Below are 21,904 nucleotides of genomic sequence, written 5' to 3' on the forward strand. Positions count from 1 at the left end.
AACACAAGTGTGTCGCGTTGAAATAATAGCCCAAGAAAAAGTTCCGGATAGAAATGATAAATGTTTGACACTTTTTTTTCGTGTTACTGTATGTATGAAACATAAAAGATGAAACAATTTGTGTTATTATTGTAGTTATCATTTTCGTTGTAATTAAAACAGATATTCTTAAAAAAAATTATGTAGCTTGTTAAAACTACATGTAAGAAATTATATGATATGATCAATCTTATTAAAATGCATAGGCCTATACATATGTACCTCCATTTTCAATACGCCTACGCTATGCGCAGGCATATTGAAGAGATGTATTTTTGTCCAATGATGGTAATGGATATTAAAACTCCTGAAATTTAAGATAATATTAAACAGCGTATTGAATAAACTGTAACACATGCTTATTCTTGTAAGACATTTAACACATAACAGAACCAGTTATTGATACTAAGAGAAATAATCCAACGGTGACGTTAAGGAAAAGTTATCCAAAACAGAAACGCAAATAAAATTACAATTCAAACTCAAAATCGATAACGATAACAAATTATGAACAACATTTAGTTTTGCATGTAGACTACAATAAGGTGTTTGGGAGGGATAAAGGTCTTATGTTGCTTAATCGATCCAGGTAATGCCATATCCTCAAAGTGAGAACCAGGGTAATGACAACGACATATGATCCAATATTGCACAATGATCGGTCTAAACTCTGCGATAGGAAATGAAACAATGAAATACCTGTAGACAATGAATCCCCCTTGTAATAGTTGTGTATGGTCCATCGGAATGGACGAGTAACCCGCTACTTTGGAATGTGCTAAACGTACAATCAAATTCAATATGAAATGGAAAAAAATAATTTCGTTTAAGAGGATAGTGAAACGATGACTGTATTCAAACCGGTTACTATATATAATATGTAATATTTCCAAGACAAAGTATGTAATACTTATTTCATTTTTCTAAGCATAAGAAAGTTTACTCTCCGTCATAGTTTCAACAAATGAAAAAAATAAAGTTCCTTAAAACAATCGCTTATCAGACCGAAAGTAAAAAGTTATGTACCAAATGTTGTTGAGGAATACGATATCATACCTTGGGGGTGCAGTAACAAGCATTCAACTAAAACGTTTAGATGGTGGTAAAAACAATTCTTAAGTGTCAGTATTTATCAGATAAACAACAGCCTTTTCTGGTTTTCAACCGATTAAAGTTACTTTTGATCCGATACACAGCCCTTTTCCAAAATATCTACAACTCCTATCATGATACGTTAATTCTACTTAATCTAACTATAGTGAATAAAACAATAAGGGAAGGGATACCCGGATTCGAACCAGGGACCAGTTGATTTGCAATCAATTGCTCTTCCATTGAGCTATATCCCCTTCTTCCCTGATTACAGAAATTACTGTTGTTAATTATAAGTTATTACACAAATTGTCTTCCTGTTGTGAAATTCTTTGAAAAAAAAAATGAAGAGAAGAGTTGCTTCCCTTCCGCTATGATTATGCTCTTCAAGAGAAACATTCACAATTATTTTTAGTGTACACTATGTATTCCATTCGGGTTAACTGGATTACAAAGGATAAGTTACTGAATACAAACTATCTGAATGATGATAATATGATGGCGATAATGACAATCCTACAGGGCGCGAATTATACTATCCTACATAGATACAGTATGAACCGTACGTGGGTTAAAAAAAATCGTGGCAACTTCCCGTGATATCGTCCAAAGTTCCCCAATTACTTCTAATTTGATTTGAATATCATGACCCAGCAGGGCATACTTTAAAAACAAAATTCATGTATATGTGCTGAACTAGAAAATAACAGAAATGAAGTCGGACGAGTAAAATCTTAAACCACGGGTACTAGCCTCGCCTGTCAATACAGTCATTACAGAAACAACATTGCCTGATTGTTTGTTGTTGTTGTTGTTGTTGTTGTTGTTGCTGTCAGTCGTCGTCGTCGCTGGATATTTGAAAACCAAACAAATCTTATCTATCGGCTCTCATACGCCTGTCGATACTACATATGTATATACATGTTATAAAATAAAAATAGTGAGATGTTTAGGAATTAATTGGGGATAACATCGTCACGTTCTTTCCTCCAATATTACATCAAATTTATAAGTAAAATGGCACAACTGGGTGTCTAATAACATAAAGATTATAACATAACACAACAACTGAAATAAAAGAAAGGACAATACGTTAACAGTATCACTAAAACTTAAATAACATTTGCTATATTTCGAAAATATTACAGCGTGATCACACTGAAATGACAGTTCTACACACTACTAGTACCATGTCACATTACCTATCATTGGTCATACCATACAGACAACGGGCTAACACGTTCTTATTGATTACAATGACAATTGGTTTGTCTCGGCCAGGGGACAGACCCATTTTGCCTCCAGCAGACAGTAGGCAAAGGAGAGAAAAATCTCAAATTTAGTTACTTTTTGCGAATCAAGGAATGGTGGCAACAGGTGCTATTCTTACGTACGTCCTACCTACATGGCCATAGCCGTTATAATCAATTCTGTAACTATACACACTGTCATACCGATTATAGGACATAACTTGACAGGTGTTGACGTACATGTACACCATATGTTGGCTTTCCTAAACAAATTCACTGATAAAAGTCAGTCTCTATATATGGGGATATAGCTCAGTGGTAGAGCATTCGACTGCAGATCGAGAGGTCCCTGGTTCGAACCCGGGTGTCCCCTAATTTTAACATTTTGGAAATGTGGATGGATGTACTGCTAGGAGATTTCCTCTGAATTATTGTCAGTTTACAGTAATAAAAATCAAAGTAATATCAGAAAATAAAGAAAATCCATTGTTATGTCTTCAATAAACTATGAGTTATTGTTTGTATCACCCCATGAAAGGAAAATCATAACATTACAAACATTGACATAGTATACAGGATATACATTTCCTTTGTCTTTTAATGTTATTTTCATTGTTTTAACTATAATTTGTTTACGTATGGAAGTAAACAAACAATAATTACGCAAGGAATGTAGAAAGCTAAAAACTGGACTTAAAACCCCACAAGGTAAACCTATGAATGATAGATGACGCAATATGGTACATCTGAAGTACACGTTTTAAATATGATTGATCAAGTTAAAAACAGCATATAAGCATTTATTATTATGTAATTAGAGGGGGAAATCATAATCAAATACGTTTTAAAATGAAATAGAAATGTATTTCAAAAATATAACACGTGTTTGATTTATTCTAAAATGAATATACAGTATACACGTGTGTATATACAACAGATGTGCTCTAGAAGTTTTCTAATAGAATATTCATAGGGGGATATAGCTCAGTGGTAGAGCATTCGACTGCAGATCGAGAGGTCCCTGGTTCGAACCCGGGTGTCCCCTAATTTTAACATTTTGGACATACAAGTCAGAGCACTGCAAGCAAACTTCGTCTGAATTATCGACAGTGTTCAATAATACAGATACAGATATTTTATTAAAGTCTCGCCTTTCGTAATTACATTAAAACATTGCTCTACATACATATGGAAAATCACATCAAATTTCATCACGAAAGCCACTCTAAAAGAGTTATGAGAGACTATAGATATTTAAGAAATATGAAAAAGTTGTGTTAAGTAACATCAGTAAAAACTATACATAAATTAAAAAAATATCAGTCTCCAGAAAGTAAAACAATTCAATGGTACATTAAATTTCTTCGGCGATTTAAAATATCACAAAGGGCTTTGGCACAGAATTTAGCACAGTGACTGTTTGAAAGAACATAATGCAGCCTCTGAACATTACTAAATTGATTAAAACTAGGGTCAATATTAACTGCTTTAATAAAAAGAGCCTCACGTATACCCTCATAGAGGGGACATACTGTCACTACATGTACCTCATCCTCGATATTATTACTACAAAAACGGCATGTTCTTTCATTCCAGGGGAGGTTTTCATATCTTCCAGTTTCCAAAGGTCCCGACACTTTAACACTAACCCTCCACCTCTGGGTTGCGAGTTCGAAACCTACGTGGGGCAGTTGCCAGGTACTGACCGTAGGCCGGTGGTTTTTCTCCGGGTACTCCGGCTTTCCTCCACCTCCAAAACCTGGCACGTCCTTAAATGACCCTGGCTGTTAATAGGACGTTAAAACAAAAACAAACAAACAAGTTTCCAAAGGTAAAGGAGCGACCCCACAGCGAAATTTAGCTAGTGCACTACGATGTGACCTGGGGAGACTCACTTTAATGTATTCCTCACAAACAAATGAGTTTTTGATTTTATGATACGTCCGGAGTTTGTTACCTCAATTTTACCTTAATATGAATCATATAGTTATACCATACAAGAAAGAATTCAATTCAATTCATTTATTACTTTAAACCTTACGGTTTATCAGTAGTGCATATATATACAGTGCAGACATTACAAATAACAAACAATACAAATACAAAATACATTGTACACTGTAACTCACAAGCACACACAAACCACACATACACGATCGCTTCGCTAGTGTAGAGAGCGTTCTATTACATTAAACAATTAAACAGCATTTAACCGTCTTTTTGAACCGATAGAAATATATCATCACCAAGATCCAATGGTGTGCTTTAACTTGATTAATATCAAAGTGCAGAAGTGTCATCAATATGAAATATATCACAGTTTGCTGTCAAAGTGTTTGTATTTTGAGTATGAAAGTTAACCACACCACAGGGAAGATCGGCGGGAATCTCAAATTTTCGAAAAGTCCCTATGGGGTTTTCGAAAATACGGATAAATGACAACAATGTGCATGATAAACAAGACCATATCCCATAAGTATGATAGTTTTTGGATAATGTAGTAACTTTTGTAGTGGCCTAAATAAAATGATGTGCTTTTTGTGTGTTTTGGACTGACGTAAAATGTCCAGTCACGTCCTCCAGTGCATTTTAAAGGTGCTGTTGCAGGAATGCTCTAAAACCGCCCACAAAGGAAATCGATCCTTTACCTAATGCCCGGATAGACATATCCATGGGGCATCTGATAGTACATATGAAAACCTTGTTCCGTTCCGGACATGCCAGAACGAGGCCATTTTGTACCAAAGTCGTAAATACTCACAAGCACACTTTATCAAGTATTTATAAGGTCAAAATGTTATTTGTTTGTAAGGAAAATTGTACTAAAATTACATTTATATATCGGGCAACGTAATCGGATATCGAGTGTATGAATCTTTTCGTTAGTTTCTGTGAAATTTGACATCAAACATAAAAAATGATATTTCTCATAAAGTTGAATGCATGTTTAAACGGCATTTTGTCCTATTCAAACCCCGAGTACTATCGAATTTTGTCGATAGAAAATATCTCCATTCATTTGTGTAATCCATGAAAAAAAATTGCGCTTCAGAATTACTGGATATGCCTCGTTTTTGCAACTTCTATTAGTCACCCCCCCCCATAAATCTTCATATACATATATATAGTAGATCAAAGTGCTGAAAACACTGCATGCTAGTGAAGACATCTAGCCCGGACAAGAAATACGTTGAAATATCATAGGAAACACGATTGGACGAATTCGCCTTCAAGGAAACTATTTGTTTCAAGATTTTTGTCAGAATAATGTTAGTCCCTTTACCAATTTTCCTATCTCCATGACTTTGTTGTACAACTAATGTGCTTTGTTTTTGCTCATTCAGCTCATCATGTATTATTTGTGTATTTAAAACTTAATATCATATATATATATATATATATATGAGTATTATATTCCTTCACAGTTACATTCTAGACACTGTCGATCATTTTTGAAGAGTGACAATGACGCTACGTTGTGTATATCAGAAACATTCAATGTAGTATCTTCCCTACATTCTGGATTATATGTATAAGCGGGCTATTTACTTCATCAGTGGCATAAACTTGGTTGGTCGAAGTGGTTTTCGAGACTGACTATGGACATAGACCCCAAGGTAGAAGAGAACACTGGCGATATGAGCACACATACCAACAGTCCTCTGACCGGTTGGACACGTACAGTAGTAATTCTGTATTGGTGGTTGTTCGGTAACTGAGTACTGGATCCATATGTTGTATTTCGTTTGCGATATATGACGAGATCGGATTTGACATCGAATCAGGTCAGAAGAGTGTTGGTATGCCATGACTTCATAATCTCCATCTGCTGCCAAATGTTCCGATATGTATCCGGGGGCCAACTTCACCTGGTACGTCCCACATGCCAGAGTTTCTAGATATTCTTGGTCAAGACGTGGAAACTCGAGCTGGGCTGCCTCTAGCTTCTGCCATTGGGATTTGGCTCTCCGTGATAGGTCTGGCTCTTTCTCAACACGCTATGCTAGGATGTTGGACTTGTTTAGAAGTGACTTCATCTCCAGAGCAACTTTTTCATCTTCGGCTGCTTTTGTTGATGAAGGCTGATATATGGGTCCACGTAGCCAATTCAGACATGCCGTGACACTTTTAAGAAGACTTCCGAGATTTTTTTATGAAGTTTGATGTGAGTTCAGCTTTAAAAAATCTGAATTGCTTGAAACGAATGTGATAACTTTCGATCACCCATCTTGTTTTAGTGATACACCTGTCTGTGTTTGCCTCTATACCATCATGTTGATGAAGTAGTTTGATGAAGGCTGATATCCTTACCAAGAAGATGACTTGAACACACCCTGGAATTCTCAGGCATGTACAGTTTATGTTTGATAAACAGCTGGTGTCTTGCTTTCTCACTGATGCAGCTAGAACTCTTCATGTTGTAAGTTCGACAAATGCTACATTTTCTGTTTGAAGAAGGGGCATAGTATAAATCATCTACAGAAAGATACCCGTCCAGAGTGTCAGATTCGTCAACAGAATCATCGTTGTCTACGGAAGCTTTTTCCGTTCCGGTTCATTGGCATTCTCGGATGCAGGACGTTTCTTGAGGTATCTGAGAAAGCATTTTGGACACATCTTTGCTTCTGTTGATTCAGAAAGTAAGACACCTTCAGAAAGGAGAACATCTTTCATCCAGTCCTGATTTTTTCGCGGATTTTTACCATCGCCAACCTGGTTGTACTTGAACTTAACTTTACATCCCAACCCAACGCAGGAGTTCTCCATTTTCCTATTTGAAACAAAGACAACTTTACTATAGAATAACTGAACTAAATAGAATTGTAAAACGTAACAGCAACTATAACAACACGCCGAGCACCATTCCCGGTGAGTAGTCAAAAGACCAAGTGGCAAAGGGAACGTTTGTGTGGCACACCCCAACGGAGGAGTAGCTTTGAAGAAGTACTGAAGACGAAGATGGTCAAGTGAGAAAAATGATGAATCATACGTAATACGGAACTACTATAAGTATGTTAAACATAGTAGAACATAATACATTGCAATGGATATTGTATCGAATCATTTTCATAATAAATCAATACGTTGTATTATTGTGTACGACAAGGACCACTTGTATCGCCCGTGCATTTTTTCCACATACATTTTTCAACATTGAATTACTGCCCTTATCCAGTGATTCGGCACGACTTTCTTTTGCTGGTATACAGAGGGATAGTAAAATATGTTTTTAAAACATAAACATCGATAGTACTTGCATATTATCGTGCCGAATTTGCCGCTTGATTTTAAAAATGGTATTTTGAATTTGATGAAAATTTTCGAATTTTGGTTTTCTACGTCATCTTGTACTAAACTCGTTTGTTTTTTCATGGTCAACTGTTTATCATTTTAAACTACAATGTATGTACAATACCTAGTCGTGAGAAATACCACTTATGGGTCTGTGAAAAACACAGGTATGCTTGTAAACGAAAAAGTGAAGTAGATGGCGCTATGGGCGCGCTTATGGGTCAAGTGGAAAATAACATCTTGTTCCATATATATTTTTCATAGCTTTACTGGAAAATATAGTCGATTTCTAGAAATCGCTGTGGGCGGTTCTGCAACAGCACCTTTGGAAATCGTAAACTTAATATATTGCATACCAAACTAAGACACCAATGTAGTTCCCTTAATTATGATATTTTAGAGTAAACCTTGTAGAAAGCGCAGCTTGTATTTGTGGTCATCCTTGTGAGAATGCCTTTCACTTTTTTATGGAATGTCACCGTTTTACTAACGAAAGGCATATTTTGTTGCAAAACTTAAATAATCTGAATGTTAAAATTAGTTTAGAAGTTATGTTATATGGAAACTCACAACTTTCCGTTGACCTTAATAGAAATATCTTTAGATATGTGCAATGTTTTATTAAATCCAGTAATAGGTTTTGAATTTTGTAATTGGATCAGTTTATTTGGTAAACCGTATATTTTATCATTTTTGTCATCATCTATGTAAATGTAACTATGCCTAGTAATACACTGTATATATGTTGGGAGAAGGCGTTGATAAGTTGTTGTAACTTGGGCCTAATCCCGTGTCTATGTTTTGACAATAAATATGTTTAAACTAAACTGACGTAATGGCGGCTTAATTACAAAACTAGGACATGTCGAATAGGACCCAATGGATTTGTTTTTTTGGATAATGTAGTAACTTTTGTAGTGGCCTAAATAAAACGATGTGCTTTTTGTGTGCGTTTAAAATTGACGATGTTTTGGTCTGACGTAATGGCGGATTAACCAGAACATGTCGAATAAGTTCCAGTACATCGATACACACATGCGCAAAGCCCGATTTACCTGTGCTCGTGTGTGTTTGATAAGGGATATGCTCGAGTGGTCACGAATAAAGGAATACGGGAAAATAGCGATGTTACTTATCTCTCTATACTGTATATTAGCTGCGATAACGTAGCTCTGGACGACGGACGGACAATTTCTGACAGATGGTCGTCGTCAGAGCTACGATTCCCTCCCATTGCTCGTAATGTAGCAAAACAGTGAACCTCGAAAATGCTACAAATAGCGGATATCGTTTAACTTTGGAGTACTAGTTCGTATAATTAAACATTTCTAATACAATTTTGCAATGTATTAGCCTACCGTCTAATCTAGAAATCTTTAATTCGCATATTCTGATATAATACTGCTCGGAGTTGTCTCCGTGATCCGCCATGATACTTCTCGAAGAACTCTCGCGAGGATTAATTCTAACCCAAATATGGAACCCGTGATCCATATATGGATGAAGCTACTACGATAAATAAATACATAATCAGAGATATTTAACCACTGTTTTGTAACTCTTGTGAAGAAAGCGAATCTTATTTTGCGTAATTAAATAATTTCAGAATGAATTGACCTTCCTCACCGAGGTATATAACTCTGAATCTGTTTTTCTGTTGAAATCTCGCGGGAAATATCATTAGCATCAATTTATTTTGATTTCCTTATAAGGAAATTGACCTTTACACTCATATCAAAGATGGCGGTATGTTTGAACTGATATCTCCGTACCAAATGTTACGGGGAAATACGATATCATACCTCGAGCTCGGTGATCCAATTATAATCATTCATCAAATAAACAACAGCCCAATCTTCTATTCTTACATTTGGTAGTATTTGTATGTACATCATAATGTCAATTTATATAGGTGTCAGACTTATATAAGTGTCTTGGCACTCGTTTCTGATTCCCTTTTGAATCATCTATATATATCGTTGAATAGAAATTGACAAATATACACAGTTTAAACGAACAAGCCAATTTACAATCAAAATAGACCATTTTATAAATAGCGTCCTATATCCTGTCTATTAGACGCTTGATTCCGTCTTTTGGTACTGAGTATAGACACGATCGTGTCCGTAAGCCGCCCGATTTTGTCCGATCCTGTAAATCGTCTTTTGGTCTTCGTCTTTCCGGTGCGCGCAGGAGTTTATGTAAAAAATACTCAATAATTTTGTAAAAAAATATGGCCATATTGTTTAAATATGCTGGTTTAAAATCAAATTAAATGCATAACTTATAATTTAAAGGTCCGATCCTGTCGGTAAGCCGTCGGATTCTGCCCGATCCTGTAAATCGTCCAGCGTGACCAAGTACAATTATGTGAAAATGTGCCAGTATTTTTTTTTTATCATTTTGTTAAGATTAGTTCATAATCTATTAAGTTTGATTATTTAATAACAAAATAAAAATCAGTTTTAAGACCCGATCCTGTCGGTAAGCCGCCCGATTCTGCCCGATCCTGTAAATCGTCTTTTGGTCCAGCGCGACCAAGGACAATTATGTGAAAATGTATCAGTGTTTGGTACTATTTTGTTGGAATTAGTTCATAATCTTTTAAGTTTGACTATTTAGTAACAAAATATAAGCATAATCATAGTTAAAAGTCTGATCGTGTCGGTAAGCCGCCCGAATCTGCCCGATCCTGTAAATTGTCTTTTGTGAAAAATATCAATAATTCATATAATTTTGTTATAATTAGGTAATAATGTTTCAAATATGCTCGTTTAAAATCAAACTCAATACATCACTAATACATGTATTTTAAAGGTCCGATCGGGTCCGTAAGCCGCCCGATTTTGCCCGATTATATACTGAAACGAAAAAGAAACGCAACTTCAAATTGTAGGTTTAATAAAATAATACTTGTGAGCATTATGTTTAAATTTCATATGTAATAGTTAATATTGAATAGTGATGTAACATCCTTTAAATGTTTAGAGATTTTTAAGAACAGGTCACTTTGCTAGAAGGTCATGATTGGTAGTACCCTACGTGAATCCAAGTTGAAATGGCAGCAGTTTTGAAACCGTGCCCTAATATCGTGTGTGTCCTCCTCGAACAGTTATCACATCTCTAATTCTTTGTTGCATTGAGTTCATCAGGGCATTGACTTTCCGTATTGGAATGTTATTCCATTCTTGGACGAGTGCATTTGCTAACTGAGGGAGGGTATTTGGGGGGTTACGGCGATTTCGAATTCTTCTGTCTAATTCCTCCCACAAATGCTCGATTGGGGACAGGTCGGGGCTATATGGAGGCCAATCTATAGGAACAATGTTCTGTGTCGCAAGAAAGTCTCTACAGACTCTTGCAACGTGTGGTCTCGCGTTATCTTGCTGAAAGGTTAGATGATGCTGCCTAACAAACGGCACAACATGGGGCCTAAGGATCTCATCCCGATAGCGTACGGCCGTTAAATTCCCATTGACTATCACCAAAGGCGTCTTCAAACCATGGGAGATTCCCGCCCAAACCATAACTGATCCACCCCCAAATCGGTCGTGTTCCAAAACACAGGCGTCAGCAAAACGTTCGCCTCGACGCCGGTACACACGTTGACGGCCATCTGCTCGAAATAACGTGAATCGAGATTCATCGGTGAAGAGCATAGACCTCCAACGTCTCATAGGAAAACGTCTGGGCATATGTGCCGTTGCCCATTGCATACGACGTGCTCGACGTTGCGGTGTTAGTGGTAAACCAACGTACTGTCGCCTTGCACGCAAATTAGCCTCACGCAGTCTGTTGATCACTGTTTGGGGATGAATTCGACGGTTATGATTACCAATCGTATTCCTTGCCGTTTCAGCGGCCGTTAATCTCCTGTTACGCAGGTGTGCCAACCTAAGAACCCGGTCTTGACGTCGCGACGTTACGCGTGGACGTCCTGATCTCGGCTGGTCATCGACTCTTCCTGTTGCGTTAAGACGTGAAACTAATCGACTAATAGTCGATTTGTGAACTCTGAATTGTCGAGCGACGTGAAGTTGCGTGTTCCCTGCCAGAAGCATCGCTATAGCACGTCCTCTATCAACCTTTGATAACCGTGGCATAATTGTAAAAGGAATTATTGTTTGCAAAAGTATTGGCGATGATGTGGCTCAATGTTAGTGATGAATTGATACTGGTTTGAATGAAAAAAGAACGCATATGTTTGTACAGGCACGGTTTTTGATGTTTTTACCGCGCCGGAAGTGCATAGGTCTCTAGTCACACTTGGGTGATTTTGAAGATTGGTATGGGTGTTAGGCAGGGTGCATGTTTATTTCCGCGATTTTTATACAGATATGTATATTTAATACAAAATTAATCACAATTTTCCATGTTGCGTTTCTTTTTCGTTTCAGTATATAAGATATCTTATATAATTTGGTAAAATAAATGACAACTTGGCTTGCCATATACTAGCCTCGCCTGTCAATACAGTCATTACAGAAACAACATTGCCTGATTGTTTGTTGTTGTTGTTGTTGTTGTTGTTGTCAGTCCTCGTCGTCGCTGGATATTGGGAAACCAAACAAATCCTATCTATCCCCTCTCATACGCCTGTCGATACTACATATGTATACATGTTTGCTATAAAAAAAAAATAGTGAGATGTTTAGGAATCAATTTAGGACAACATTATCGCGTTCTTTCCTCAAATATATCAGGGACATATAATATATACATGTACATCAAATTTACAATAGTATGGCATAACTGGGTGTCTAGTAACATATATATATATATATAGATTATAACATTACAACAACAACAACAACAACAAACAACAACAAAGGACAACATCTAAACAGTCTTTTTAAAACTTAAATATAATGTTCCACATTTCGAAGATATTATAGCGTCATCACACTGAAATGACAGTTCTACACACTACTGGTACCATGTCATATTGCATGTATCTATCATTGGTCATACCATACACACAACGGGCTAACACGTCCTTATTGATTACAATGACAATTGGTTTGTCTCGAACAGGGGACCAACCCATATCGCCTTCAGCACACAGTAGGCAAAATCGAGACAGTGTTACGGAGAGAAAAATCTCAAATTTAGTTGCTTTTGCCAATCAAACAATGGAGGCAACAGGTGCTATTCTTACTCACGTCCTACCTACATGACCATATCCGTTATAATCAATTCTGTAACTATACACACGGTTACTCCGATAATAGGGACAGAACTTGACAGGTGTTGACTTACATGTACACCATATGTTGGCTTCGCTAGAGAAACTTACTGATAAAAGTTGGTCTCGATATATGGGGATATAGCTCAGTGGTAGAGCATTCGACTGCAGATCGAGAGGTCCCTGGTTCGAACCCGGGTGTCCCCTCATTTAGATTTTTTTTGGAGGATGGAGTGAATGCCTTGGAACTTCTGAAATGCACCTATTCCTATTTTCTCAAAACGATTCGAAGTCTGATTCTTGAGTCACAATTTGTACACAGTAAGTAACCAGACAATCACATCAAATATCTGCCTATAATATGTAAAATATTAACAAAAGAAAGGATATTAATTTCAAGAAATCAGTGATGTCACTTTGTGTAATATTGACACGATTTGCATGTATGATCAGCCGTTATATGTTAACAACCGTTTTTTATAGATTGAAAAAAAAAAAATATATGCAGGTGCATTTGCAAAAGCAGGTATAATACACGTAAACATTTGGCGATAGAAGTTAAACCACACATGTAATTAAAAAGATATTTTTTAAAGTTTTTACAAGGCTTATTTCCTCGAGTGACAATGATGTTGCACAAGCTGAGATGATTTTCAGTTCAAATACAATAATGATAAGTATTCCAGCTGATTATCAGGAAGAGGTTTCGACAAATAAACATTCTAAAAAAGTCAAAATATAGAGCTGTTCAACTATAGGGCCAAAATATAGAGCTATTCATATATAGGGCCAAACAATAGAGCTGCTCAGCGATAGGACCACAACTATATGGCTTCACAACTAAGCTTGAAAACAATATGGCATCTTTGTTATTCTGAATTCTTGCCAACGATACAACAGAAGACACCGATCATGATGCAGGCGATGAGGCAGCCGACACCCATGATGATATAGGTGGTGGTGATGACCCAGAAGGAGAAGTAGTAGAGAGTAGGGTGGCAGTAGTTCCCAGCGGTGGCAGGCGAAGACACCCATTCATCCTTCAATCCGTACACCCATACATTTCCTACAAACAAAACGCCAAACTCTGTCACAATTGTTGATTCATGATCTATCAAAAATCTGAGTTTGGTCTACGGAAACTATCATATATTGTCTGCCTACTTTGCTCATACTAATCCAGCATTATGTGTAGGTTAAGAATTGAAAAAAATACAATAACTCACCACAAATAAACCATGCAAACAAAAACAGGTTGGTAAGGCTATCAAATGCATTTGTGGACTTCTTCTGCTCATTCTCATCGCCCTCGGTCTCGTCTTTTTTCGATTTAACACTCTGACCTATAAGTCCTATTCCTTTCATTGTCCCAAACACGCCGGCCACTATCAAGTAAATTGGTATGAGCCGCTCGGCTGGACAGTCGTGAAGGTACGACGCACCTGTCAGGTAAGTAAAGCAGTGATTAGACGTGTATCATGATTTACCTGTAGTTCCTCCCACGTGGTGACCCACTGTACCTATTAGAATCAACAATATTAGTAATTGATACTTATTTCTCATTATATTAAACTTATACTGCTAACCTTCGACTTAAATGAATAAAGGAGGTGTGCGTTTTCTGTCGCAGCAGGAAAAACATAAAACGGACGTAAATTCTGGTACTTTTGAAAAGGTGTACGTCTCACTGATGTGTTCTCCATGTAATATCGAAATAACATTCATTTTATCGTATAGTGTGATATATATACACGTAAATATAGATACTTACCTATTGCAATTTCTGCTATAGGTAGAGCCAAACTCAGTCCAACGCATATGATGAACAAAACTGCAACAGAAAGTAGAATATAAACAGTGACAGGGGAGATGGATATATGGTTTAGGGGGATATCGGTTTGTATTAAATAAGTTCATTTATATATATCATTTAATTATAACTGATTAATGCTTTTGAAAAAAAAAAACAAATCGAAGAAAGTTGTTTCCTGTACCAACATTCTCTATCGAGTAAGACTTTTTTTCTGTGGTCAACATTCTCTCTCAAGTCAGTCTTCTCTCCGGTCAACATGCTCTCTCAAGTCAGTCTTCTCTCCGGTCAACATTCTCTCTCAAGTCAATCTTCTCTCCGGTAAACATGCTCTCTCAAGTCAGTCTTCTCTCCGGTCAACATGCTCTCTCAAGTCAGTCTTCTCTCCGGTCAACATCCTCTCTTTAGTCTTCCCTCCTGTCAACATCTTCTTCCGAGTTATTCCCTCCTGTCAACATCTTCCGAGTTATTCTCTCCGGTCAACATCCTCTCTTTAGTCTTCCCTCCTGTCAACATCTTCTTCCGAGTTATTCCCTCCTGTCAACATCCTCTTTCGAGTTATGTTCTCCGGTCAACATCCTCTCTTTAGTTATTCCCTCCTGTCAACATCCTCTCTCTTCCTCTCTTCCGAGTTAATCTCTCTGGTCGCAAATCTCTCTGAAGTCAGTCCTCTACCAGATCAACATTCTCTCTAGAGTTTTTTGCTCCGGTCATTCTCATTCCGATCATTGTGTCGAGTTAAATCTGACCCAGATTCCAAGATATTTGATGAAATTACTATTATATATTAATATTAACTAATACCTGAACCGCATATGATGCCCATGGCTGTTTTGGCAAAGTCAACTTTCCCTTCCGATTTCTTATTTGCTTCTTTTAGTTTCCCAAATAAAGAATCGTAGGCCGGCGGAGGGGCTGTATAGTAGAAAAAGATACATTGTACATGTATGTGTTTTTCGCTTTAGAGAATGATTTTATGAAATAAGGAAATAATTATTAGCTAGGCCATGTTTTAGCATATGTATTGATCACAGTAAATTCAATTCATAAACAAGTTATATGACATTTTTCAAATATAAATTTTCATTGGGATTAATCAACCCCGACTAGTCTCTAAAACGTTCTTATGAATGACTAATAGCTTATTTGCTGTTATGAAGTATTCCCAGAGCACCATTGGTAGAGAGAATCACATATTGGAAACAAATCTTTAATTGTAATAATATATATACATACATATAACATAACAACAAATAATATCAAAATATATTCAAATAAAAATTCTAACAATAGGCGTTACGATATCCGTATTGAGTAGATAATGGTAGGCAACAAACCTTAAATAGGTTAAATGCTTAGGTCTAACATTCATACCATTCATTTCGACGTCTCTGGAGGTGACTGGTTTGGGCGCCTTTTCTGCCCCAGATGACATTTGGTGCGACGCAGCGCTGTCATCATAGGACGGTGGGTCACTCATCTTGTCTTTCTACTTGTTTGATTAGACTTCTGGTTCAATAAAACAAGAGAGAAATCATACTGGTGTGATTAAAAGGACCCAGCTTACAGACTATTGGAACATTCCTAACTACCACCTTCGTTTTATTACCAATTATTAGGAATGACGTTCTGTAAAGAATGATTCGAATAGAAAAGAGAAACGACATTTTCATCTAAACAGAAAGATAAGTGAAATTACAGTAGAATTACACATTGATCAATGTTAAAGTAAGGATTCAAAAATGCATTGGAGTGAGAGTCTTTCAAACAGATAGCTTTTTTTAAAAACATTTATTACATGTAATTGAATAGGACACTAGAATTCCTTCCCAAATAAATGCGTTAGTCAAAGGTTCTCCGAAATGTCAACCTCCACTCCATCTCGTTTAAGGGTCATATGAATAGCAAATCCAGTGATATTTTACAAGTTTATCAATCACTACTCTTGTGTAAAGTGAACAGAAGTAGCCTGATGAATGGTAAGCTTGTTAGCTGTTGACGACATGTAATTTGATAAACTTTTTGTTTATTTTTTGGACACAATTAGCTCATGTGGATTACATGCATATGTTATGCCCACAATGGTCTTCCGAACACAAATTGGTTGACCAGATTTTACTTTATTAAAGCATACAAAAGAATTCTCTTTTGACATTGAAAAGCAAATTTCGGAATGGCGGTTGTGAACAACATCACACAAATGCCATAGGGAGAAATTTAATCATCAAACATGCTCTTTTTAGACACTATTAAGAACTATGAACATGGCTAGAAGACTGTGTTTAGAAAAAAATAATTAAAACATTAAGAATTCTGAAAAAAATATAAACTCCAAAATTTAGCTACAATGTATTTGTTTCGAAAAGTTAAATTGCAAACAATGAATGAAGGACACCGTAACACTGGAAACAAATCGTCCTAATTACATTCGAGCTAGACAAATCGTCCTAATTACATTCGAGCTAGACAAATCGTCCTAATTACATTCGAGCTAGACAAATCGTCCTGATTACATTCGAGCTGGGCAAATCGTCCTGATTACATTCGAGGTGGACAAATAGTCCTAATTACATTCGAGCAAGACAAATAGTCCTAATTACATTTAAGCAAGACAAATAGTCCTAATTACATTCGAGCTGGACAAATCCTCCTACTTACATTCGAGATGGACAAATCCTCCTAATTACATTCGAGCTGGAGTCTTTTAAAATCAAATCCAAAATAAATACTTCAACTTCATGTTTAAATGTTTTACTATTTCCTCGTACGTGGCTGTAGTCCAGTCCCTCACATTTTAATTTTCCGTGTTCATATCTGACCCTTCATCTGTTTCCTTACCAACATAAACTGGTCTTCCCATTCTTCCCATTTAGAACAATTACTCTCGATTTCGAGTTGATATCAATACATTTGTTATCCTCTTCTATTTCCCTATCCAGGTATTCCTAAATCGTGGGGCGCTCAACAGGAAAACTACGTAATGCGTTTTAATGAACATGGCAGCATTATTTATTACACGTGGAAGGAGATTAGGTGTTTTACTGACTGTGTCCACCTCAACAGTGACAATGCATGGTCAAATGATAATTAAGCGACCGCTGCACACTCGACCAGAACAAAGGCGAAGCTGGTTTGAAAGAATTGGACCTTGAAACAAACTTTCATGAGTTCGTGTCCAAAAAATACCTGATCTGATTGAACAAAGTTAGTATATAGTATATAAAGAGATTGGTTTAGAGAGTTTACAGAATGGAAGGTACAAACACAACCATAAATTCTTTTGTTAAATAACAAAGTAACATGTTTGAAATTCTACAACCTTACATATTAACATAATATGAGGCAGACAAGAGTGTTCAATGCGCCTCGTCCAGGAATCACTTCATTTTCTCATATGGAAGAGTACCAATACAATGTTTACCAATATAACAAATCTCTTTACTTTTAAAAGTGAAAAATAATTGTAGGGGGCACAGGTCAAATACTCTCCTTAACGGTAAAGCTAATATGGTAGATTTACAGAACATACACTAGTGCTACAAGAAGGTTTAGATAGAATAGTTAAGCTCAAGCTTGCATGAGGACATATTTGGCAGGATACTGAATCCAGGGCCTCAACCCTGGCAGCAGTCCAAATTGTTAAATGTTCTGGGGCATTAAAATTTCTTGTACCTAAAAAAAAAAAAAAAAAATCCATATATATGCTGTAGGTAATTGATGTATTTTCTATTATGTAAGATAAATTCATTATTTCTATTATTATCAAGTATATCGAATAAAAAGGTTGATTGACCACCAAGCAACGAATGTCCAGCAGTATGACGTAGTCATGACCCTTCAGATATTATAACATAATGAAATAACGTAAATCAGTGGTGGTTTTAAATTTATTTGATCATCAAAAAACTAATAGTCTGGTATTAAAATTAGATATAAATAACAAAACGTTATAAATATGTAATTTGCAACAAACATATAGATACTGTTCTATAACAACAACCTCATGCGCGGAGAAATATAGTGGTGTACCAGTGTTTGCTTTCTTGTAAATGTATTGTATTCTGTTTGTTTGATTGTTACTTTTTATCTTTTATCAATATTTGTTCATTTTGATATGTTTTTCCAACTCATCGCCAGACATAAATATTATCAATATTATATATTTAAATATATCTTTTTATTACATTTTTACCAGTGAAATATCAAAAATTATTCATTCTATAAAAGTAATATTTTTTACTAGTGAAAAATATCATATTTTTCACTAGTGAAAAATATCACTTTTGCTGATTTGACCAATCAAATTAATGATTAGAAAATACCAAAATAATTGACCAATCAGAAAGCCCGACATATATGTCAGCACCTGGACAGGGGGAACTACTTTTTTTGTTTATATTAGGCCTAGTTAGCATACGGGGTAGGTTTTTCGTTGATAAAAAATGTAATAAACAGAATATCTAACAGTGTCTTCAGTAATACCAAATATATTTCACTCGTGTGGCTAATATTTTGATATTTTTCACTCGTGCTGCGCACTCGTGAAAAATATCAAAATATCCTCTATATATCTTATGTCTGCAATAACCTTTTTCAATGGATAAAGGTATAGACATATATTCACATACTTAATCCCAGATTACATATAGTTTATAAGTGTTAAATCTATACCAGGTAAATACTGCTATTTGGTAATCTCACAACATATTAATTAGGTGTTAAGTTTATACCAGGTAAATACTTATATTTAGTTATCGCACAACATACTAATTAGGTGTTAACTTTGTACCGTATAACAGGTTATGCATATTCACATTAAACATACATTAAACATATGTACACACATATTTCTGCGTGTTTATATCTTACAGCAACAATTAAAACGTAAAAAAAAACCCCGAAATATTAGATATGTGACGAATACTCAAATGTTAAGATGATAAAGAATATCCCAGCGGAATAAATACCTTCCTAACCAACCCTGTCCTCGAGCCTCGGTAAATAAATAATATCCCAGAGGAATACACATCTTCCTTACCTGCCGTTATTCGAGTCTCGATAGAAGGTATACGTGTATTATATTGTCAATAAATATATATACATATAGGCGGTAAGAACGCCTACACAAGAGTCTCAGCCTCGTTCGTTAATGAGTCAAACGAACCGTTACGAAATAGTTCTCACCTGGTAACGATATACACAGACACATCATGCTCTATTTGAGGACGTATCACAAAAGCCTAGAATGTTGTCCTGTGTAACTCATCAAGTCAGTTTTCAACGACTGTTTTGTTTACCATAATTGTAATATCTAATATTTGAATCGATTTAAACAAAGGAATAAAATAAAATTAGACAAATATTTAAAAGGCACGCATATATTATCAGCAATACATGTAAATAAGATATATTAAGGCTGCACAGTTTTGTTTAATTTGTTTTGAGACCACGTTTTCGCAAGCTTTACCTTAGGGAGCTCCTAAATCGAAACCTTCCTCTAACCTGTCGTAATCGTTAAGGAAATTCTTAATTAAGTAAGATATAGTCAACGGTGAGAGTTTTAGATTTGTAAATATGGAACCATTACAGATAAGGTACGTTCGTGTGTTGCTGGTTCCAATTAACATTACATAACGCACAGGTACAAAACGACAGTTACTATGTAATATCTGACGTGGATTATGAAGTAAAAACTGTAACGATACGATAAAACAGTAATTGTTCTTATTGTTTTTTTCGTGAATATGTTTAGGCGTTTGGTTGTTTGTGCCCATTCGGTTACATGAGCTTAAAGTGTTCATTGTGATGTGCTTCAATTGTACAACTACTTCTACTTTTTGTGTATTTCGCAATAATATAAATCTAGTAAGGTTGACCCATATGGAATTTAAATGTATATTGTGTGGGCGAAAATGTGACCCTGGTCTAGGGTTATTATCATAGAGACTTTTGAATTTGGCCCGTTTTCGGGGTAGTGTTTGATTATTTACCTGTACATTGTACTTTAAAGATAATTGGTCTAATATTAACCAATTACTAAATTCTCCCTGACGGACCTCTTGCTAGCAAGCAGATCAGAAAATAGAATCTGTAGTCTGTGTAACCTGAATGAAATAGGAGACGAATTACATTATCTTTTTAGTTGCAGCGATCATCAAATAGCATTAAACAGAAAAAAAATATATATCTAGATACTATTATGAAAGACTAATTACATTCAAAAACAGGTAATGTACAGGAAATAACAGGAAACATCTCACTTAACAACCCGTACAATACTAGAATGCATACCTATACGTAATACACTTTTTGATTTTGTAGCAGACGATGAATTGAAATCACTTGTGAAATTAATTAAAGAAATAAGTGTACGACTCAACAATATTTAAGATAATCTCTTGCTTAACAAATGTATCGATGTATTATATCGTGTGTCCTGTACAAATTTTGTATGTATATAATTCTCTTCACTTTATATGTTTATGAGAATAGAATATTGTCATTGTCATTGTCATTGTACAATTGTAGTTCTATTTTTATCATCGCCACAGTTTCCTGTTGTATATTTAGTAACATAATGGCCTTTCTTAAGTCAATAGCCAGCTTGACGGCAGTTGCAAAAGCTATCAATAACTTTTATATTTGTATATAAGACAAGGCATGTTTTCACTTTGTACGTTTGTTGCATTCATATTTATCGAGTATGTAAGTTATAAATTATATATCACTAAACTTAACATGCATAGGGGCCGTTCAGCTATATGTCGGTTGTACCATCCTTATTTTTTGGAATTGATAATTCATCACTGTTTAAATCAATAACACTTGGCTCTGCAATTTTCAAGATTAATTAAGCTATTTATTAAGATTTGTTTCTATTAAAATAAACTTCATAAGACTTCATTTATAAGTATGATTATGTAAATCGTTTTTTCCCTGTATGACCCACAGATACAACCATGCCCATACATTTTTTTGTTAAATAACATTAAAATTCTTTAACAAATTGCTTTCTTTGCTTAATATTGATGAGCGATTTGCATTAAGGTTTATAAGCTACGGCTGCAGTTGTGCATGACTTTTGGTGAGAATTAAGTCTGGAAATCTAGTGACAATTGTTTGCACGCCCTGAAGTACTTTATCGTTAACATAATAGGATTATCTTATTGTATTTGTTCACGACTTATGGCCGCCAAACTCCGAGAGCTCAGTAATCCTCAGACGACTGAGATCTAG

General features: G+C 35.7%; 1 protein-coding gene, 1 long non-coding RNA gene and 4 other non-coding genes across 9 annotated transcripts; 4 read left to right on the plus strand and 2 right to left on the minus strand.

The window, feature by feature from the left end:
• Nucleotides 1-1,316: 1,316 nt before the first annotated feature.
• Nucleotides 1,317-1,388, minus strand: Trnac-gca. Its single transcript has one exon. It is a non-coding gene; the product is annotated as a tRNA-Cys (tRNA).
• Nucleotides 1,389-2,682: 1,294 nt separating this feature from the next.
• Trnac-gca lies at nucleotides 2,683-2,754 on the plus strand. The gene has a single exon. It is a non-coding gene; the product is annotated as a tRNA-Cys (tRNA).
• Nucleotides 2,755-3,354: 600 nt separating this feature from the next.
• Nucleotides 3,355-3,426, plus strand: Trnac-gca. Its single transcript has one exon. It is a non-coding gene; the product is annotated as a tRNA-Cys (tRNA).
• A 9,093-nt stretch (nucleotides 3,427-12,519) lies between these two features.
• On the minus strand, nucleotides 12,520-21,098 carry LOC117334448 (transmembrane protein 272-like). 4 transcript variants are annotated; one of them, XM_033894083.1, is made up of 6 exons: nucleotides 19,707-21,098; nucleotides 16,043-16,177; nucleotides 15,473-15,583; nucleotides 14,630-14,689; nucleotides 14,085-14,300; nucleotides 12,520-13,924 (listed from the first exon to the last, which is right to left on the minus strand). In XM_033894083.1, the coding sequence occupies exons 2-6, from the start codon at nucleotides 16,146-16,148 to the stop codon at nucleotides 13,728-13,730; spliced, it is 690 nt and encodes a 229-aa protein (XP_033749974.1). In that variant the 5' UTR covers nucleotides 16,149-16,177; nucleotides 19,707-21,098; the 3' UTR covers nucleotides 12,520-13,727. The 4 variants fall into 4 exon arrangements, with proteins under 4 accessions (XP_033749974.1, XP_033749973.1, XP_033749972.1 ...); XM_033894082.1 differs by having other exon boundaries at nucleotides 19,649-21,098; XM_033894081.1 differs by having other exon boundaries at nucleotides 19,636-21,098.
• Nucleotides 12,994-13,065, plus strand: Trnac-gca. The gene has a single exon. It is a non-coding gene; the product is annotated as a tRNA-Cys (tRNA).
• LOC117334449 lies at nucleotides 14,646-18,352 on the plus strand. The gene is made up of 2 exons (XR_004534173.1): nucleotides 14,646-14,754; nucleotides 17,608-18,352. It is a non-coding gene; the product is annotated as an uncharacterized LOC117334449 (long non-coding RNA).
• Nucleotides 21,099-21,904: the final 806 nt, after the last annotated feature.

Source organism: Pecten maximus, chromosome 9 (assembly GCF_902652985.1).
Source record: "Pecten maximus chromosome 9, xPecMax1.1, whole genome shotgun sequence".
Lineage (NCBI taxonomy): Eukaryota > Metazoa > Mollusca > Bivalvia > Pectinida > Pectinidae > Pecten > Pecten maximus.

Coding starts and splice junctions, on each gene's coding strand:
- LOC117334448 (XM_033894083.1), bottom strand. CDS start 16,148: ATGAGTGACCCACCGTCCTATGATGACAGCGCTGCGTCGCACCAAATG. Junction 15,584..16,042: donor CAGAGACGTCGAAATGAATG/GTATGAATGTTA, acceptor TCTACTATACAG/CCCCTCCGCCGGCCTACGAT. Junction 14,690..15,472: donor GGGCATCATATGCGGTTCAG/GTATTAGTTAAT, acceptor TTTCTGTTGCAG/TTTTGTTCATCATATGCGTT.